The sequence below is a fragment of the Gekko japonicus genome, unplaced genomic scaffold, assembly GCF_001447785.1.
Source record: "Gekko japonicus isolate JY-2015 unplaced genomic scaffold, Gekko_japonicus_V1.1 scaffold19, whole genome shotgun sequence".
NCBI lineage: Eukaryota > Metazoa > Chordata > Lepidosauria > Squamata > Gekkonidae > Gekko > Gekko japonicus.
Genome location: NW_015164664.1, coordinates 1,653,936 through 1,673,737, shown reverse-complemented (window position 1 = coordinate 1,673,737; position 19,802 = coordinate 1,653,936). Strand labels below are relative to the sequence as shown.

The 19,802-nt window shown below is 50.9% G+C and overlaps 1 protein-coding gene across 1 annotated transcript; it reads left to right on the top strand.

Moving 5' to 3' along the window:
• Nucleotides 1–8,929: 8,929 nt before the first annotated feature.
• Nucleotides 8,930–19,096, top strand: GLRA4 (glycine receptor alpha 4). Its single transcript, XM_015408938.1, has 9 exons — nucleotides 8,930–9,122; nucleotides 9,406–9,473; nucleotides 10,469–10,692; nucleotides 10,839–10,921; nucleotides 11,422–11,562; nucleotides 11,839–12,053; nucleotides 14,446–14,595; nucleotides 17,487–17,597; nucleotides 18,803–19,096. The coding sequence occupies exons 1-9, from the start codon at nucleotides 8,930–8,932 to the stop codon at nucleotides 19,094–19,096; spliced, it is 1,479 nt and encodes a 492-aa protein (XP_015264424.1).
• The last annotated feature ends 706 nt before the right edge of the window (nucleotides 19,097–19,802 follow it).

Sequence of the window (19,802 nt, the reverse complement as noted above, 5' to 3'; positions counted from 1 at the left end):
AAAGCCTAAAAGGGCGGGTGCCCCCCCCCCCCACGTTGCTCTGACAACAGGGACAGTCGTCGGTGGCAGGAGGGGGGGGGCTTGCCTCGAGGAGGCTCCGGCTGGAGTGCCTAACCCCACCCTCGCCTCCCTCTCCAGGGCCGCTGGAGGAGTCCGAGCCCGGCAGAGCGCTTTCTCCCAGGGCCCTTGAAAGACTCTCCTGGCGGTCGTGGGCAAGCAGCCGCGGGGGAGGGGGCGCAAGACCCAGCCGGGCTGAGCACCGGCGCCTGCCCCCCGTCCCAGAGAAAGCCCCCTCGGCCAGCTCCCGGACAGGGCCCTTGACAGCGGGCCTGAACTGAGTGCAGACGGGTCGGGGATGGGGCAGGAGACAGTCTGAAGACCTGGCTGACGACTGCCCATCCTCAGGGCTGAAAACGGGGAGGGTGGTGGGGAGTTGCTGGGGCCTAGGAGAGCGGCAGGGATCTTCTTCCAGGAGCACAGCGAGGAAGAAGCATGGCCGCCGGTGTCCTTTGCCTACTCCATGCCAGGCACTGCCCCGGGTGTCGCCAGCTGTGAGCCCTGGGCTTCCTGACGACCCCAGAGGGGCAGCCCTGTCTGTCTGTAGCAGCACAATACAACGGGAGTCCAGCAGCACCTGAGACTCCAGCAGAAGCTTTCCTGAGCCAGAGCGCACTTCACCAGGTGCCCTGCAGTACAAATTCCACACACACACCCCCATTTATGGGCATAACAGAATGCGTGGTGGTGGTGGGATGTTACAGCGTGAGTGAGGCTGGCTCAGAGCAAGACTTAAGCCAAAAACATCTGGCTCAGGATAGGGGTGAGACTCTCCCAACTGTTCTTCGGTAGTGCAAGACAGAAGTCCGTTAAGCAGATACAACCAGAAGTCAAAAAAGGCATGCTGGAACAATGGACAACTGTAAGAGGGTGGGATGCAAAACATTAGCACCTATAGTGAGCAGGAAATGATAAGTTCCCATCAAGACTCGACAGAGAGTATTAAAACTTCTTGATGAATGTCAATACAGCCGATTCCCCCTTGTATTCTGTCTTTGAAGTTCTTCTGTGGGAGAATGATGCTACAGAATGCCTCAAGGGTTCCTGAGCATCACACTTTTTGAGCCCCAGAATGTTTCTGGTGCCTCTGGATGCTGCAGAGGGATGGACATTCCCTGGGGCCCCTTCAGATTTGGAAGAGAGTGGCAGCTGCTTGAAGGGCCTCTGTCCTGAGGCTGAGGATTTGAACAAAGCTTCCTCTTCAGGCTTCCTGATCTCTAGGATGTGAGTGAGTTCTATACACACAGACAGCGACAGAGAAATTAAGTGTGGAAGCAGCCAGAGAGGTTGTGGTTTCATTGCTCATTCAGGCCGTTGTTGCAACTGGAAGTTCAAGGTCCAGGGATGGGTTTGTGTGGAATTGAGGTTTGTGAAGGGGAAAATGGCCACAGAGAATTTGTAGCATCGGGATGGGTCTCCTTGGGAAGCTGCACTCTTTGTGCAATTAAGGTGTCTTTTCTGAGTTCATCTGGGCTGACAGGACTCCCTAATTCCATGGACCTTGCTGCTGTCCTCTATTATCCTTTTCCAAATTATCTCTGGTGTCCTATGGCTTTGGGTGTGTCATTTCTCCCTCAGAAGCTGCAGATAATATGCACATCTGAAGTGAATTCCATAGCATTCTGTGGCATCTGCACCTACCATTGAAAAAGAGCCCAAGGAGATCTGGCATTTCCAATGTGTGATGTCTAAAGGAACCCTCTTCTTTGGCCCACTGAAGGTTGTTTCTCCATGCAGGCTATTTTGGTTGTGTGTGTGTGTGTGCATGCACACACCCAATCTGAGGCATCAAAAGTTGCTAAACTAATGGCAAGGTGAACCTCTGAGCTGGATTGCTGCCCACTGTGAGAGCAAGTGGTTGTGCTGTGTTCCACTGTAATCTACCTCTTGGCAGGCTTGCATGAACCTCCTAGATCTCTGTGCTTTGTCAGCACCGTCTCTTTGGTGAAAGATCCATGCAGCACACACTGTGACCAGGATTAGTTTTTGGTCCCTGCTAGGTTGTCCAGGGACCAATTAGATAATCTTTTGGTCCTTTCCAAACGGGTTTACAAGAAATTTGAACAGGGCTTTAACAATGTGCCACTATACTGGCCAGCTACGACAAGTGATCGTTCCAGACTGAGACCATGCTAAGGGCCCCTGCTGCACCCAGGTCACCACAAGGCCAGGACTTGCAATCCTGGCAACTGCTAATGCCTAACTGTGGCCGCCGCCACCCTGGGAGACTGGAAGGAGCTGATGGAGCATTCATTTCCTCCATGCTGAGAGGCTTATGAAAGCTTTCCTTCCTCCTTCTCCCCCCTCCCCCCACCCTCAGGGCTGCTTGCAAAGAAACGCAGCCTGTACTCTGGAGACAGGATGGGAAGGGAAGGAAGATCTGATGTGGCTGCAGTGCATAGCAAGAGGGTATGTGGGCAGTGTTCCCTCTAAGATGAATTAGTGTGAGCTAGCTCACAGTTTTTTTAGCCTCCGGCTCACTCATTTTTGTCTTAGCTCAGGAAGGATGGTTCCAGAGCAAACTAGTTTACGCAGCAGCCAAATTGCTCACTCACAACTTTAATGCCAGGCGCTCACAAAGTAGAATTTTTGCTCACAAGACTCCACAGCTTGGAGGGAGCAGGGCACAAAAGAATGGGAAGGGCACTTTCCCTTGGGAGATGGGCACAGCAGGGGATGAGGGAGTGAGAAAACTGGAATTCAGCAGATGGATGTGGCCATGAGTGTAGTAGATGGCTTTAAAGGGGGATTTAGCAGCTTCATGAAAGACAGGTCCATTAATGGCTAGGAGCTATGGATCCTCCACATCCAGAAGCAGTTCATCTCTGAATAGCATTTCTAGGAGGCAACCACAGATGGGGGCCTTGGATCCTATGTTCTGTTTGTTGGCCTTCCAGGACAACTCGTTAACCCTTGTGCACAAGACAATGCTGGACTAGATGGACCAGTGGTCAGATCCAGCAGGGCTCTGCTTATGTTTCCACTCAAAGCCTTTCTGACCAGCAGAGGCTGCCCTGCTTGGAGGTTCTGTGGTATCTTATCTCCTACTCAACGTGTCTTATTCTGTCTTGCAGTCTTGGTCAAACCATTCTTTGCTTCACACTGGTCACCTTGGCATAAGATATCCTGCTTGCTCATCTCTTGTGGATGTTGCCAACAGTGTATTTTATCGGTTTGTAAGGGTGGTAGTGGCAGAGGCAGATCAGACAGGTCCCGCAAAACTACTCCATGTCCTGCTTGTTGTTTGCCCTCCTGGGCAACTGGCTGGCTACTGTGTGCAAGAAGATGCTGGACTAGATGGACCACTGGTCAGAAATAGCAGGATTCTGCTTACTTTTAAGGTTTTACTACGTTTTATGGAATTTCAGCAACCCCCCCCCAAACATTATCCATGTGGTTAAAGTGTGAGTGAATGCAGATTGTTGTACAAAATATTTGCCTTTGGATAAAGGGGTGCATACCCTGACCTAGATGACCCAGGCTATTCCGATCTTGTCAGTTCTTGGAAGCTAAGCAGGGTCAGCCCTAGTTAGTATTTGGATGGGAGACCACCAAGGAAGTCCAGGGTTGCTACACGGAGGCAGGCAATGGCAAACCACCTCTGAATGTCTCTTGCCTTGAAAACTGTATGGGGTTGCCATAACCCGGCTATCACTTGGCAGCATTTTCCACTACCAGTGTATGCATATTTGTGTGCAATTGGGCCCTGTAGCCTTCTGGTCACTTGCAGCTAATGGAAGGCATGGTTCTTGGTCTCCAGAAGCTCCCCCATCTTACACCCAAAATTTCAGATGTACCCACATTTGGGCCTGAAAACTAGAAAACTCAGTTGGCCTCTGTAGATATGCTGGGCAATGGGCAGAGGGTGTAGCAACAGCACGTTCAGGATTGCCTTGTGGGCTTCTGGAAGGGAGGGGAGAATTCTTGCCTGTGCATACGAGCAGTCCTCAGGGAGGTACAGCAAGCAAAAGAATCCCCTCCACGCAGCCCTTTCAGTAGTTTTCAGCATTCCCCTCTAGTAGATTACTCCAACTATTCCACTCCCTGCTACCGTCACTCCAGTGTGCTGTTCAGTTGGCCTGTAGGCCTGGAAGCATTTTGCCCTCTTCTGAGGAACCTGGAAGCATTTAGCTGCTCTTCTGAGGAACCAGCACCAGGTAGTCAAAGGGAGTCAGGTCTCCACAATCCATTGCCCAGATCCACATCCCTTGAAATACATGTGCACGCACACAGGTGCAAACAAAATTCTGAGTGTGTGCTCTCTATCCCAGTATAAACTAAAAAAATCTGCATTTGTTCCCATCTCAGAGGTGGGGAGAGAGACCCACAAAAGAGGGACCAAAAATAAAATTCCTTCCCATTGGGGAGCCTCAGCAAACCGTGCTGTGAGCCCGATTGCGCAGACATGCCCCAACCGATTGTCCTGGTTACACATTCCTGCCCTCCCCATAGCGTGCCTGGCTCTCACAGTCCCTCCTGTTCAGAGCAGCAATTGGGTGAACTCCTAGTTGCAGAAGCGGTGTTGCTGCATGCGTGAGCATCAGCAGAGCCTCGTCTTGGCGTCTCTTCTTGGAGGGGGAGAGCCTGGCATCCTCTCTTCTCTCCGGGGCTGAGCTCTTGGGAGCTGGGATTTGCTGCTAGTCGCTCTTTTGTCAGCCTGACTTTTGAGGAGGCTGCCTCGCTGCTTGCAGCCCCATGGGACTCAGAATTGTGTCAGACTCTGTCTGAAGCTGTTCAGGTAGCAGGAAGCAAGCGCACGACAAGGCATGCTCATCGGGGCTGCTATCGATTGGGCCACACTCAAAAGGTCCAGGCTGGCCTGCAAAGGTCTTTCAGCGTGACTCAGGGCCATCAACTTTTTGTAGGGGCCTTTGTGTGCCCCTTGGACTTGAATATTTGTCTGCGTTGCCAGTTTTGGTGTCATCCAAGAAGCCATGTGCCACGCAGTGGTTAGAGTGTCGGACTAGGGTCTGGGAAACCCAGGCTCAAATCCCCACTCTGCTGCCATGGAAGTTCCCGGGGTGACCTCGGGCCAGTCACACGCTCTCAGCTGAGCCCACTTCACAGGGCTGTTGTGGGAATGAGGAGTCTGCTTTGGGGGAGAAATAATAAATGTCACAGGGCAACCATTTTAGATGCTTTCTTTCTTGCATGCTTCCTTATTTACAGTGTTTAGAACCTGCCTCTCTATACCAATACCTTTGAAGCAAACACATGTAGACAGTTTACACACAGTTACTCCCAGGCTGAAGAAAGACCTGTAAGTTAAACCAGCTCTGCAGTCACTGCCTTTGCTCCAGAACACAAAGTCCAGGGGACATCCCAGTTCCCTCCTCCCTGCCCTTGCCCGCCCCCATCACTGCAGGAGCCTTTTAAATAGTGATATGAATTTTAGTGCAGCTGACCTCTCAAAGTTTCTCTTGCTGAACTTTCAGAAGGGCTGTGGCCTCACAGTGTGCTTTGCTCTGTCTGCAAAGACTATTTGGACTCTTAGGATTGCAACATTTTACTTTATGCCCCTTAGCTGAAGCAGGGGCTGGATATAGCGTTGCCAACCTCCAGGTGGTGGCTGGAGATCTCCTGGGATTACAACTGATCTCCAGGTGACTGAGGTCAGTTCACCTGGAGAAAGTGGGCTCTTTGGAAGCTCCAAAATAGCAAAAAGCCCAGTAGCATCTTTAAGACTAACAAACATTATTGTAGCATGAGCATTCAAGAAACAGTTCTTTTCATCATGCATCCGATGAAGAGAGCTGTGTTTCTTGAAAGCTTATGCTGCAATAAAGTTTGCTAGTCTTAGAGGTGCTACCAGAGGTCATTTCGGGGGGGGATCGCGGGGGATCGCAGTTCCCCCGGGTGAGGTACAGGGGCGGGGCACATGACGAAGCTTCCGGCCCTCATTCAGCCAGGAGGAGGCAGGAGAAGAGGGAGGGTAAGTTGCTTCCTCCCTGGCATATGCTAATGAGTTGTGCTAATGAGTTCCCCTAGCTCTTTTTCTATGAAACAACCCCTGGGTGCTACTGGGCCTTTTATTATTTTGTAACATCAGACTAACATGGCTAACTCCTCTGGATCTTTGGAAGCTGAACTCTGTGGCATTATACCCCATTGATGCCCCCCCCCCTCCTCACGCTCCACCCCCCAAAATCTCCAGGTATTTCCCAACAAGCTGGCAACCCTAAGCTGGAGTGAAGTTCTCGGCAACAGAGTTTGGCTTTGTGCAGCTCATGCAAAACTTGTTTTATTTGAATTGACAAGAGCCTTGGGAGATCTGCAGCAGAGGAACCATCCTTTTGTTGCTCTGGAGATGGAGCAGTCCACCTCCCACATAGGGGTTGCTTTACAAAAGATGGGGAGGCAGGTTAGCTTGGGGGGGGAGACAGGCTCAGCTCCTCAGAGCTAGCAGACCTGCGGAATGGGATGGCAGGATATTGAAACAGCTGTAGCTGCTGGCCGAGTGCAGCTGGGGGAAAAAAAATCTCCATCTGATGAGCAGGAAAAAGGAGGGCATCTCTTTGGCCCTTTTAAATGCTTCTCAGAAAGTGTCTTTTCCATGCAGGCCACGTGTGGGACCTCGAAACAAGACTCAGCACAAACAGATTTTAAAAAATCAAGACTGCAGAGAGACTCCCGCAGTGCTCTCTAGCTGGAGGAAGAGGATGGGGCAGAGGGGAGAAAGTCTCCTCCTGGAGTCTGGATGTTCTGTAGCAAGAGCTGATGCCCTTGAGGTATGTAAAGGGCTGCTCCTGGGACGGCAGCTTTCCAAAGGCCCGGGCTGGAGGAGCAGGAAGAAGGCAGGCAGCTGGGGGGGGGGCGCAGGGGAGCCGCATTGTGTAGTGCTGATTTCTTTAATCGGTCTATTGATTGGTTGCTTGCTTGAAGCCCCCTGGCTGAACAAGTTGACAGCCCTCATTCCAAGCAGAGCTGCCAGGAAGCATCTCTTGTGCCTGGGGCCCTCCAAGCTGCGAGCTCTGAACTGTAAGAACAGGCCCTGGAAGACAAAAACAAAAACAAGCCCCAGACTAGCAGAGGAGTTTTAAAAACCAAACCTGGGTACCTTTCGCAGTCCATGTGTCCTGAAGCCCAGCAACCCTTTCGGCCGTCCCCTGACTCAGTGCTCCAGGGAGGCCCCAGCCTGTTCCCCAAGGGCAGCTGTCTTCTCTTAATCCACCCCAGGAACTCCCAGCCCTGGAAGATGCAGTCCCCTGAACCAGAAATATCCATTAGGAAGCTTCTGGCTGCCCTGCAATCCATTCTGACTACGCACAAGATCATATGCTGCCTGGAGTTGCCACAGAGCAGTTGTTGTTGGTGTTGTTATCATCATCATCACCATCATATGGCATTGTGTGTAGAATAGCCAGGAGACCCTAAGATTGCCTGGCAGCCAGAAGTTCTAGCTCTTTTAGAGTTATGCACCACTAGGTGGCAAGCTAGACTTGTTTTTAAGGCAAGAGATGTTTCAGAGGTGGTTTGCCATTGCCTGCCTCTGCGCTGCAGCCATGGTATCCCTTGGAGGTTGCTCTTCCAAATACTAGCCAAGGCTGACCCTGCTTAGCTTCCAAGATCTGACGGGATCAGGCTAGCCTGGGCTATCCAGGTCACAGTCACAGAGCAGTGGGAAAGCCGGATGATTTGCTCTTTGCTGCAGATGGGGAGGTGGTGGTTTTACAAAGCAGGTTCAGTTTGGCAGTGGGAATAAGAAGGCTGGTCCATGGTGTAACCCCCTTCCTTTGAGGAGGGATCGCAACTGCTAGGGATGACCTATGTTTAAGGCATTTGAGCTCTGTGCGGGGGGGGGGATTCTTCACTTGGGAATCATGATTGTGAGGTACTGTTCCCCACTCCAACTGAATGGTGCCAGTTGCATACACAAAACATACCCATGCAACATCCCGGCCGGGGTCCGACATACCTACGGGACCGCCTTTCCCCGTATATACCCGAGAGCACTATGGTCTGGGTCTCAAAATCGGTTGACCCTCCCGGGCCCGAGGGAGGCCAGGCTAGCGGCCACTAGGGCCGGGGCCTTTTCGGTGGCGGCCCCTACCTGGTGGAATGAGCTCCCGGAGGAGACCAGGGCCCTGCGGGACCTTTCACAGTTCCACAGGGCCTGTAAGACAGAGCTCTTCCACCAGGCATTCAATTAAGGGCCACCACTGTTGGACCACCATTAGATCGCCCGACTGTTGCAGCACCTGGCCCATGAGCTACCATCGAGTTGTTGCCTTAAGGAAACTACGAGCAGAAAAACACCTTAGAACATTGGGAAATGGAAATCCATTGAAAACGTGTCATTTAAGTGACTTTAATTGCCGCCAGCACTTTATGCTTGTTGATTTGTGGTGTTTTTAATAATTCTGTTTTTAAGCTGTTTATATGTCATGTTGGAAGCTGTCCTGAGCCTGCTTTGCGGGGAGGGCGGGGTATACATTTGATAATAAATAAATAAATAAATAAACTGGCATCTTGCTTCAGCTTAGCATGACAATGCAGTGCCTACCTGGCCAAGGATCTCCGCAAACTCACACTGCATATACAGGCAATGCAAACCAGTTTAAATGAGGTGCTAAGCAATGTTCCCTCTAATTTCTTTTCCCTATTGAGTGGAGCAGTTCACATTCTGAGCAGAATATGCAATCTTAAAATGGGCAATGGGGAGTGCAAGACCCTGCATGGCTCCAGACTGCTGCTGAGCGGGGCTTCCTGTGTTAATGAGTGAGCGACTGCTAATGTGCACAGCCTAGAGGGAACACTGGCCACTGCTAAGTATCTTGCTTGCCTGTTCAAGGGATACCACTTCATGTGGGGGTCATTTTAAAGTCCTGTGAAAGGTCAGGCCCCCCCCAACCTGGCAGTGACACGTCAGTGGATGCGTGTTCAGAGGAAGGAGGGGGTGTCTACCAATCGATGTCTCTTTTCACTCCTCAGACTGGGATCAGGAAAAGGAGACATCAAGTCTGCCCCACGGAGCATCCCCCAGCCGATGTCTCCCTCTGATTTCCTGGACAAACTTATGGGCCGAACATCAGGGTATGATGCTCGCATCAGACCAAATTTCAAAGGTAAATTCTTCCTGCATGGCTACCTGATCCAGATTGCCAGAATGCAGATTCTTGCTTGACTTCTTGTATGGAAGTTCCAAAACCCACCAGGGGTGCTCATGACTCAGTACCCCCTTCTCCAACTAGCCACCAGCACCGTACAAGCTCTTCCCGGGAGGGGGGGGCGCAAAATAGCTAGAAGGGAAGCAGAGTGGTGCCCAAGCCCCGGAAGGATCTCCCTCCCCCCATCCTGTTCACGCAGTGTCATATATCCATTCACATATGCATTTTCACTGGCTTGCAGGCCCGCCTGTCAACGTGACATGCAACATCTTCATCAACAGTTTTGGTTCGGTCACAGAAACCACTATGGTAAGGTGTCTCTCGCTTCCTCTCTCCTCCTTAACACTACAGTGTCTTCTGTCCCCTCCCCACAGAGCTCCAGAGGGGCAGTCTGGGCAAGGCAATGTGAATGGATTTCTCAGATTCAAATCCAGTTCTGATAGCAGCTGTCCACTGGAGCACATCTCTAATGGGGAGCAAAGCGGCGTGGTGGTGTGACAGGCAAGGGAGCTACTAAGAGGAGGACGTCTTGTTTGAAGAAGGTGCCAGAAGGTGGGGCGACAGCCTTTGGGCCTGTGTTCTAGATGACTCTGGTCAGGCCTGATTCAGATATACACAGGCACTTAAGAAGCCCCAGGCATTTAGTTAGCTTTCCTATATCAGATCAATTAATTCATGGCAAGAGGTACACCTGAACAACATGCAGATATCGTTCAAAAATGAGGTTGAGGGCATATGAGAAACCTGTAAGCTATTTTTAAATATACTTTATTATAATAAAAATAGCAGAATGAACTAATATATATATATGATATTCAAGTATAGATAACCTTGTATAGCGTTTGAAGTTATAAGATAGTTAGCCAAGAATGTGTGCCCTTATCAAGCTATTATTAAGAGATGGTTTTAAAAACCTACAACTATGGGAGGCTGAACTGATGGTGAGCTTGTTCTCAGAAGGGAATCCTTGCTTCTGACCTGTGAATTCTTACTGCCCCTAAAGCTCTGCTAAACCACTTGTCAGTTGCCTACAACCTTACATTTCCATGACTTCTAGGAAGCTGGGCTTTCCCTGCCAAGTCCAGGTCAAGGAAATACTCATCCCTACCAGTTGAGCTGTCAGATTAAGGCCCAATGTACTGGCCAGAATTCTCCCCAGTTCCTTGAATTCCTATTTCTCTCATGGAACAGATGTGCAACTCACTCTGGGCCAGCTACAGAAGCCACATGGCTAGTTATTTGTGTGTGTGTGTGGTGCAGTGTTGCCCCTAAGTATTTATATGACCATGACTCTGGGCTCCTAGGACTACCGTGTCAACGTCTTCCTACGGCAGCAGTGGAATGACCCACGCCTGAGTTACCGGGAGTACCCTGATGATTCACTGGACCTTGACCCTTCCATGCTTGACTCCATCTGGAAGCCAGATTTGTTCTTTGCCAATGAGAAGGGAGCCAACTTCCATGAGGTCACTACAGACAACAAACTTCTGCGCATTTTCAAGAATGGGAATGTGCTGTACAGCATCAGGTGGGACCAGCAAAATCTCCCTTCTGCCTTATGCTTGGAAGCTGCCTTCTCTTTGTGCCCCTCGCTAGCACAGCTGCTTGAAAGCAAAGCAGGCATTCATATGGAACACTCACGGCCCTCCCCCTCTCCTTTATTCCCCCCTCCAGGTTGACACTGATCCTCTCTTGTCCCATGGATCTCAAGAATTTCCCTATGGACATCCAGACGTGCACCATGCAACTGGAAAGCTGTGAGTTCTACTGTTAATCATATCTATAGAGTTCCAGGTACTCTGCAGAAGATGTGTGGTCCCTATTTGAGGGTGTGACAACAAACATTTGACAGGCAAAAAATGGTGAAGCCAATGAGATTGTCAGCAATGACAGGGAATGACTGTAGGGCAAAAGATGGCAGTGGAAGGACATCAAGGATGGTTATTCAGGAGCGGGAGAGGAAGAGGCTCGGTGGAGGGGGGTTGGGTAGATCAAGATGCTACCATGGTTCTTTTTTGGAAAGCAAATTCTGGAGTGGTGGAAAGAGAGGAGCGGGGAGGGCAGGGGGGCAGCACAAAGATAAAGATGTTGAGAGGCAGAACAAGGGGGAAGGTGGCTGTGGTTCAGCAAAGAGGGAAGTGAACTACAGGTGGTGGTTTAGTTCAGGGAATGGAAGGGATGAGAAGGCAGCAGGTGGCCTCTGCAAGGATCACTGGGAAAGTCCATTCTGAAGTTCCCGTTCTCTTTCTCCTTGCAGTTGGCTACACCATGAACGACTTGATATTTGAGTGGGTGAAGGAGCAGGAAGCTGTCCAGGTGGCTGAGGGCTTGACACTCCCTCAGTTTATTCTACGGGATGAGAAAGATCTGGGCTATTGCACGAAATCTTACAACACAGGTAACAAACCTCCATCAGTGGGTTGTGGCCCCTTCACCGCCCTGCCTCCCACACATCTACCTGCATGACCTGGAGCATGTGGCAAGAGGCTGGGTGATCGGCCTGCTGGATTTTTTAAAACTGTGCCTGGTTCCCTGCTTATGGTCTCTGTGGAGGATCCGAATACTTCCAGAAGCAAGGAGTGAAGCGTTGTGATTGTGACCAGCATGAGCCCCTGCACCAATTTCCAGAACATCTGCTCTGCTGCTGAATTTGCTCTCATTTTTTTCCTTCTAGGGAAGTTCACCTGCATTGAGGTGAAGTTCCATCTGGAAAGACAGATGGGCTACTATCTGATCCAGATGTACATTCCCAGCCTGCTGATTGTCATTCTCTCCTGGGTCTCTTTTTGGATTAACATGGATGCTGCGCCAGCCCGCGTGGGGCTCGGCATTACCACAGTGCTAACAATGACCACCCAGAGCGCCGGTTCTCGGGCTTCTCTGCCAAAGGTCAGTGCCAGAGGACCAGGAAAATGGGGAAACATTTATGCAAAGAACCCCAGCAAGCAGTAGGAGCGCATATGATTCTCGTTGCTACCTCTTGCACATAAGTAACTGGCTTCTCATGCCCCCCCCCCATAGTTTGGGTCAGAAGAAGAGTGGTAGGGCACTCCGCACTAGTGCAGGTCTTCGCATATCCCGTGGTTCCTCCGTGCTGTTGTGTGCCATCTCTGTCCATCAGCTGTTCCTCCTCTTGAGACAGTGTCAAGAAATGACGTGCAGGATAAGATAAAATACTTCTGTACATGGTCATTCATGAGCAAAAGAGTGAAGGGAACAGTGTATGAGTCTTTAATTCATACGATGACATAATATTGTCTTGTTGCCCTCACCTGGATAGCCCAGACAAGCCCGATCTCGTCAGATCTTGGAAGCTAAGCAGGGCCGACCCTGGCAAGTAATTGGAAGGGAGACCTCCAAGGAACACCAGGGCTCAGGACGCAGAGGCAGGCGATCAAGCCACCTCTCTGAAATGTCCAAACCCCACTAGGAGTCGCCAGAAGTTGTCATGACTTCCAGGCATGCAAGCACATGCACACACACAAAAAAGCCCACCCCAAAAAATATTGTCTTGGTGTGGGGAGGGAGAATCACATGGGCTCACCAGAAGTGGAAATTCTCAGGATTTAGTGGTAAATTGGCATGCTGCAAGGCTTACTTTGGACTGCTATCAGTATCCCTTGTCTAATGATGCCATTTAGCAATAATGATGGAAATGAAATTTGATTATTAGCCAGACACACTTAGCCAGAGACACTTGGTGTTTCTTGAGACGTACTGGGAAATGACTGTGTTTTCGGAGATTCTCCACTGGTCTCCTAAAAACTTTACAATGACCAGAAAATGCCAGCATTCACTAACTTCCTGGCCTTTTCTATAAGATATGCACATTATATTTGCAAAACTTCACATTTAGTGTGTGTGTTATCTTTGTCAGATCTCAGAAGCCAAACGGGGTTGGCCCTTGTCAGTATTTGGGTGGGAGATCCACCAAGGAATACCAGGGTTGCAGTGCAGAGGCAGGCAATAGCAAACCAACCTCTGAATGTCTCTTGCCTTGAAAACCCTACGGGGTTGCCGTAAGTCAGCTGTGACTTGATGGTAAAAAATAAAATCCTGTTATACTTTAAAAAATTTTTTGGGGGGGAGGGAATCACAGTAAGTTAAACCTGCAACAGTCACCTCAAGTAAGCAAGAGGATGAGAAGGCAACTGAATACTAATTTACTCTAGATCAGGTTCTCAGAATGTAAACAGAGAGGGTTTAGGTATTTGTTACCCTCGTGGAGCTCACTTTGGACAATGCAAGAGAGCCAGCATCAGCCTCAGGCCAAGCAGAAGCTCAATATTTCGTCTTCACCCTGCCAGGGAGGATCCCCCTTGTCTGCCAAGCTCCATCTTGCTGACATCTGTGGCCCATCTGCATAGACGGGTATTTATAGTTTCCCAAGAAAAATGCTGCTGCTTCTGGGATAGCACATTTTGCAGATGGCTTTGCTGAGCAGAAACCAATGGCCGCAGGAAGGGGGTGGCAATAGTCATGTTCTGATGGCCCCTTCCCCTGAGGCTGCCTGCCTCCTCTTCCCAAATCTGAGCTTCCTCGCCCAGTTCCAAGAATGCAGATCAGGAGGCAGCCAGGAGAAGGGGCATGTGCCAACAGTCTTGGCCGAGGCCCCTTTCGTAGGCAGTCCTGTGGCCATTCCGCTGACAGGAGCACAGCTCCGTCCTACTCCCAATGCCCCCCAGTTACACCGGCCTGTTTCACCTTCAAATTGCTTCCAGCATTGTCCTGCCTTCTTTCTGTGGCACGGAGAGGTAGGCAAGAGCCAAAGCTCCTCTTGTGCGTTTAGCTGAGCAGCTATGCATCATAGGTACCAGGAAATGCATCGCCACCATCTGTCTCCCCACAAGGCCAGCACAAACAGCCGGGTACGTCATCTCAAGCAATGTTGCCAAGGGGGATTTGCTGGTTCTCCCCCATCCAAGGTGAGAGAGTGCTAGAAACCTTAGGGTTGGCTGATAGGAATCCACAGTGAGGGAAAACAGGTTGGTTGCCGGTAGCTGCTGTGAAGTGCAATTTTATTTATTTATTTATTTATATTTTTGACATTTTTACCCCGCCCTCCCCGCAAGCGGGCTCAGGGCGGCTTACAAGGGGCGGAGCCCACATAAAACATAGTAAAAGCAATAAAACCTTAAATAACACAGATAAAAACAAAGTGCTTCATGAAGAGGTTGTGGCCTGGGTGCAGGGAGTGGAGGAGGGCACAGGAGGGTACCTGTTGCTGCAGCCCTCTGTGGCTCCCACTTGCTGACATCTGTGCACGGCTTCTCTCTTGCAGGTCTCCTACGTCAAAGCGATTGACATCTGGATGGCTGTCTGCCTGCTCTTTGTCTTTGCGGCCTTGCTGGAGTACGCAGCAGTCAACTTTGTCTCACGCCAGCACAAAGAGTTCATGCGCCTGCGCCGAAGGCAGCGGCGGCAGCGAATGGTGAGTGGGACTGGGGCTGTGGGATCAAGACCCCTTCTTCCTCTGGGCTGGCTTCTTGTGGGATGGGACTGACAAGTTGGCCATTGCCCCAGCAGTCATCTCCATCAGACAGAATGACCATTGGGAGAGGCAAGGGTTGCAGTGGCTGCCATTTCCCTGGTGCAATGACTGAGCCCCCTCCAACATACAGAGAGGCAGGGCCAGTTAGCATCCTTCTAATGTAAGCGGGTTGCCACTGGTTGCGCCTCCTGGATCGGCACTTTGCTCACCAGATTTCCCAGGCACAGGCCTGCTGCACCCACCCCCTGCAAAAAAGTCAACCTTCCATGGAAATGGCAAAGAGCTATTTTTACTCGAGTTTCCTCCATCCATTTCAAATGCCTTCCATCGTGACCACTGGTATTTTGTTTTCATAAGGGCTCTCACTTCCCCGGCATCTCTGTCATGCAAACTGGTTTTCAGTGTAGACAAGAAAATCCAAACAAGACTTTCTAACAGTAGGCGTAAACAGGGTTCCTCGGCTTCTCCCGCAAAGCAGGGGAGATGCTCCAGTGCTCTCAAATCTAGATGGGCTGCTCTGTCTGGCCTAGGGTGATCTGAAGAGGGTGGCACTCACTGGATCTGCCTCTAGTCAACTGAAAGCACACTGGATTTATGCAGAGCCCAAATAAACGACACCTTAGGGCCTCTGGTTATGAAGGGCCCCTTAAATTTAAAAAAACCCACTATTTTACCACTTTTGGCCTTTTAAACCCGACATAGCTTAGGATCTCAGCGTCTGTTAATTCAGCCCTGGCTGAAGGTCCTAGACTGGAAGGGGGTTGCTAGTTAGAAACTGTAATCTGAGAATAACCACTGGAGAGAGAGAGCCCAAATGCCTGACCTCGCACATGGTGAACGTGACCTTGCACATGGTGAACACGACTAAGGCAGGTAACCTGACAGAAGAAAAGGAGGGCCCTCTTGGCCTGTCCTAGTCTGTGTCAAATCCATTGCCGGTAGGGGATGGCCAAAATTCAACTCCAGCAGTGCCATTCACAGAATCGGGGGGGGGGCACCTTCACAATCATCTGGGTAGAAAGGGGCAGGTGGAAGGAGGTGGCTGGCAACTGGCAAGGCAGTCTAGGAAAGGCCACCCTCTGGCCCATGTGTCCATTCCCATTTGGCCGCTCTTCCCCCTCCAGTGGTTCATCAGGACGGCTGGGCTGCCCTCTAGTGAACAAGACTGCCAGTGTAAATCCCAAGACATCAAAAGGAAAGAAAGCAGCATCTTGCTCACAGTCCCAAGCAAAAGGGCCTCCAGAGCCACCAGCTTGACATCCACAGAGCAAAGGAGGCTCACCTGAAAGAGGGCAAGTCAGCCTGGATGTGGACTGGCCAGCTGGTGAAAGAAGAACAAGCCACCACAAGCCCCTCAGCTGCAGAGTGCCTCATAGGCCAGGCAGCTTCCTTCTACAGAGACCCATGACGGAGAAGCCCGGGGCTCTGTAACACAGGACCTCAAATGCCGTGCAGTGCCTGGCCCCCACCCCGTCATCTGATCCAGTAAGCCAATAGTTGGCTTCTCCTGCAAAACAGGGCAGCGGGTGCGGGTTAGGGTGAGCTGCTTCCCCAGGAGTGGTCAGAGAAATAACCTGGGCCAGAAGCAGCCTAGGTATGTGTGAAGCCTCTCTGAGCATGTGCAGAATGCCTTTTTCTCACTTTCTCATACCCCACATACCTAGGATCAGGGGAATGGACACTGGACACACTTTGGCTTCCATTCAGGCAGGCTTGATCTCCAGAGAGTAAGCAATGGCCACGTCCCAGCAGTGGGTCAGGGAGACTGTGCTGCTTCCTTCCTTCTCCCCATCTCAGCCCCTTTTCCCCACTCACTGCTGTTCCCTCCTCCTCCTTGCACCTGGCGATCTCCTCCTAGAACCACCATGCGGGTTCTGCATTGTCCGAAATTCCAAACAAATTAAATTCTGTGCCGAGAAAGGCAGGGTTCAGCAACCTGCAGAAATTAAGCTGATTTAGCAGATTTGTGTGTGCTTACTTTGCATACAGTTGACAGGCAGGGGCAAGGAGTTTTGCAGGGCACAGGGGACAGTGCTGAGCTCTCTCCTCCTTGGCACAGGAGATTTCATCCCGTGTTGCCCAGATACTTCTGTGATTTCGGCTTCCTTAACAGCTACCACCGCCAGAGCCTTTCCGGATGCTAGACACCATGTCCAGCCCACAAACAATCCCAGCCCGCCTGGCTTGACTGCAGGATCCCAGAATACTTTCAGCCTTGTCATTAACCCCGATCTGTAAATCCCCCTACTCTGTTGGAGCGGATTCACAGACACAAGCATTCGGTATAAACATCTATTTATTTATATGTTTATACCCCACTGTTCTCCCCTCCTCCATTTTTATTTTCCACCAGCCCTGTGAAGTAGGTTAGGCTGAGCAAGAGTGACTGACCCAAGATCACCCAGCGAGCATCCATGGCTGAGTGGAGATTCGAACCTGGGTCTGTCCAGATTCTGGTCTGACACTCTAACCACTACACCACATTGGCTCTCATTATCATCTTAACACCACTCACAGGGCATCATCACCTCAAATGTTTCTGCAGAAGCATTGAGTGGGAAGTCACTCAGCATGTCAGCACAACTTCTGAGCTTCCCAGCCAAATGGCACCCATTGGCCACAGCCCACCAGGAGCATCCCAAGCTCTGCAGTTTTGCTCCCCGCTTGGGACTGCAAAAAAACAGAGGAGCTGTTAATCCTCTGGCTGGTCAGAAGTTGCACAGGCCTCTCGGCAAGCGATGTTGTATGCGTATGTGAACGCATCTGTGCAAGCAGAGCCCTCAGTCACCCACTGTCCTGTTTCTGTTTGCACTCACTGCTGGACTTAAAAGGGTCTGACCAGCCAGACGCCCAGCCTGGAGTCCCTGCAGGAACTGGATGCCCTGCCCAGCAGCGAGTCCACGTCCGAGACCCTCTCTCTATTCGGCAGCACCGACTCCAGGGTAAAAACCAAACCCACCCCCTCCCCTGCATCAGCTCCCCCCCCCCCCCGGGTCTTAATCTGCCCCTGCCCTACCCCAAACCTCACCCTCCCCTCACCTCTCCCTTTTGCCTGCAAGCCCATAAATGCACAGATGGGGGTGGGAGCTGGGCTGAATCAAACTGCCCTTAACAGTCAACTGAGGACAGATGGAAAAAGAGAAAACTAGAATGGAGTGACTTAGGACTAAGTTGCAGAAATAAGCAGCCCATTTTAATTGGTCAGGCAGAGTTTGATGAAGGTGTATGCAAGCATTTGAGTATCACAGGGTGCTTCACTGGGGACGATAGGAAAGCAACCAGTGCTTGTGATTTCTAATCCGTGCTCTGTCCCCTGATGGCGACCTGCATTAGCTTTGACTAGATATAGATATCATTTCGGGGGGAATCGCGGGGGATCGCAGTTCCCCCGGGTGAGGTACGGGGGGGCAGGGCACATGACGAAGCCCCGCCCCCTGCTTCCAGCCACCCCGCTTCCAGCCCTCATTCAGCCAGGAGGAGGCAGAAGAGGGAGGGTAAGTTGCTTCCTCCCTGCCTCTCCCCACCCCTGCCTGCCTGGGGCCAGGGAGGGCCTTCGCGGGGCTTCCTTGCACTCCCGCCGGCCGGGACCGTTGGGGGCGGGGTGTGTGACCTTATGACACACTTCCGGTGATGTCAGGGGGTGTGGCATATGCTAATGAGTTATGCTAATGAGTTCCCCTAGCTCTTTTTCTACGAAACAACCCCTGACTAGATATAACCATTAAAAGCAAACTCTTCCCCCGCCCCAGTGACCTCCATGCTGGAGTGGCCATCTAAAAGGAATGGATATCCTTTGGCCACTTGAAGTCAACCAAAAAAAGTATACCCCTCAAGCCACAGGTTTCTTCCCCCTCTTGCCTTCCCACACTACCACCTTTGTGTTGTTGTGGTGGCAGCGGCTAGTGTCTCCAGAGCAGCCCCACGTTCCCCAACAAATGCAAAAACAAACATAGCACTCACGATCAGAGCATGAACTTTGCACTACAGGCAAAAAGTTTCTAGGACGAATGATGTGTCCAGTACAGCTGGCCAAGCCATACTGCACTTATATACTGGACAAAAGCCAGCAGGAGAACACCTAAATGGCAGCCTGACCAGATGCCACACCTGTGCAATGCTTACTGATTCCTTCCTTCCATTCCTTTAGGAAGAGGAGATAGTTCGCGAAAGCCGATTCTACTTCCGGGGCTATGGCCTGGGCCACTGCTTGCACATGAAGGACGGAGGAACCATGGAGAGCCCCAAGATCTACAGCCCACCACCTCCAACCTCACTCCTGAAAGATGGAGAGATGATCCGAAGGCGTTACTTGGACAGGGCTAAGCGGATTGACACCATCTCCCGGGCTGTCTTCCCTTTCACATTCTTGGTGTTCAACATCTTCTATTGGGTGGTCTACAAAGTGCTACGTTCCGAGGATATCCACCAAGCTATGCCCTGAGACCTTAGCAGAATTCAAGTCCAAGCTAGATTGCTGTGGCTTACTGTAATCCATTTGGCAGTTGCTATATGAAATGTTCAGGTTCTGGTTGCTTCTCCAAGGCCGACTTTTTGTTTTTCTTGGACATAGAACTTTTTCTTGCCAGCTGAGAACCTTGGCAAGCTGTGCATGGCATTAGAGATGCAGAATGTGGCTGTTGTCCATCTCCCAGCACCCCAGCATGGCCATCGGGGTCGCTGTGTTTCTTAAGGTGCTGCAGTTCCTTTCGCAAGCACTCCATGACACTGGACCTCTGGAGGCACCAGCATTTCTATTCCAGACCTGTGTTGCTTTCCTCATGAGCCAACAATGAGTTGGGAGGCTAGCACAGGGCAGGCCCTCAGCAACCTAATCTCATTTTTCAGGACTATAACTTAGAAAGAAGCCACCTTCCTATCCACAAACCCATTGATATTTAATCAGCATGATCATTTAGAGGACATTATACTGATGCAGAGAAAGAAGGGGCATTTTTCAAGACTCCAGGATAATGCTGTAGGCACTGGGCTTCAGTTCTGCATTGGTAGCATGGACGTGTGCCCCCAAAGACCTCTCTACCTGCAATGCTTCCCACCACCAGAGCTACATGGCAGCTGCACTGGTGTACCTCCCCCCCACCCCAGCATTTATTAGAGCCCTTGGTAAATGGGTAGATTGTGTCTGATAT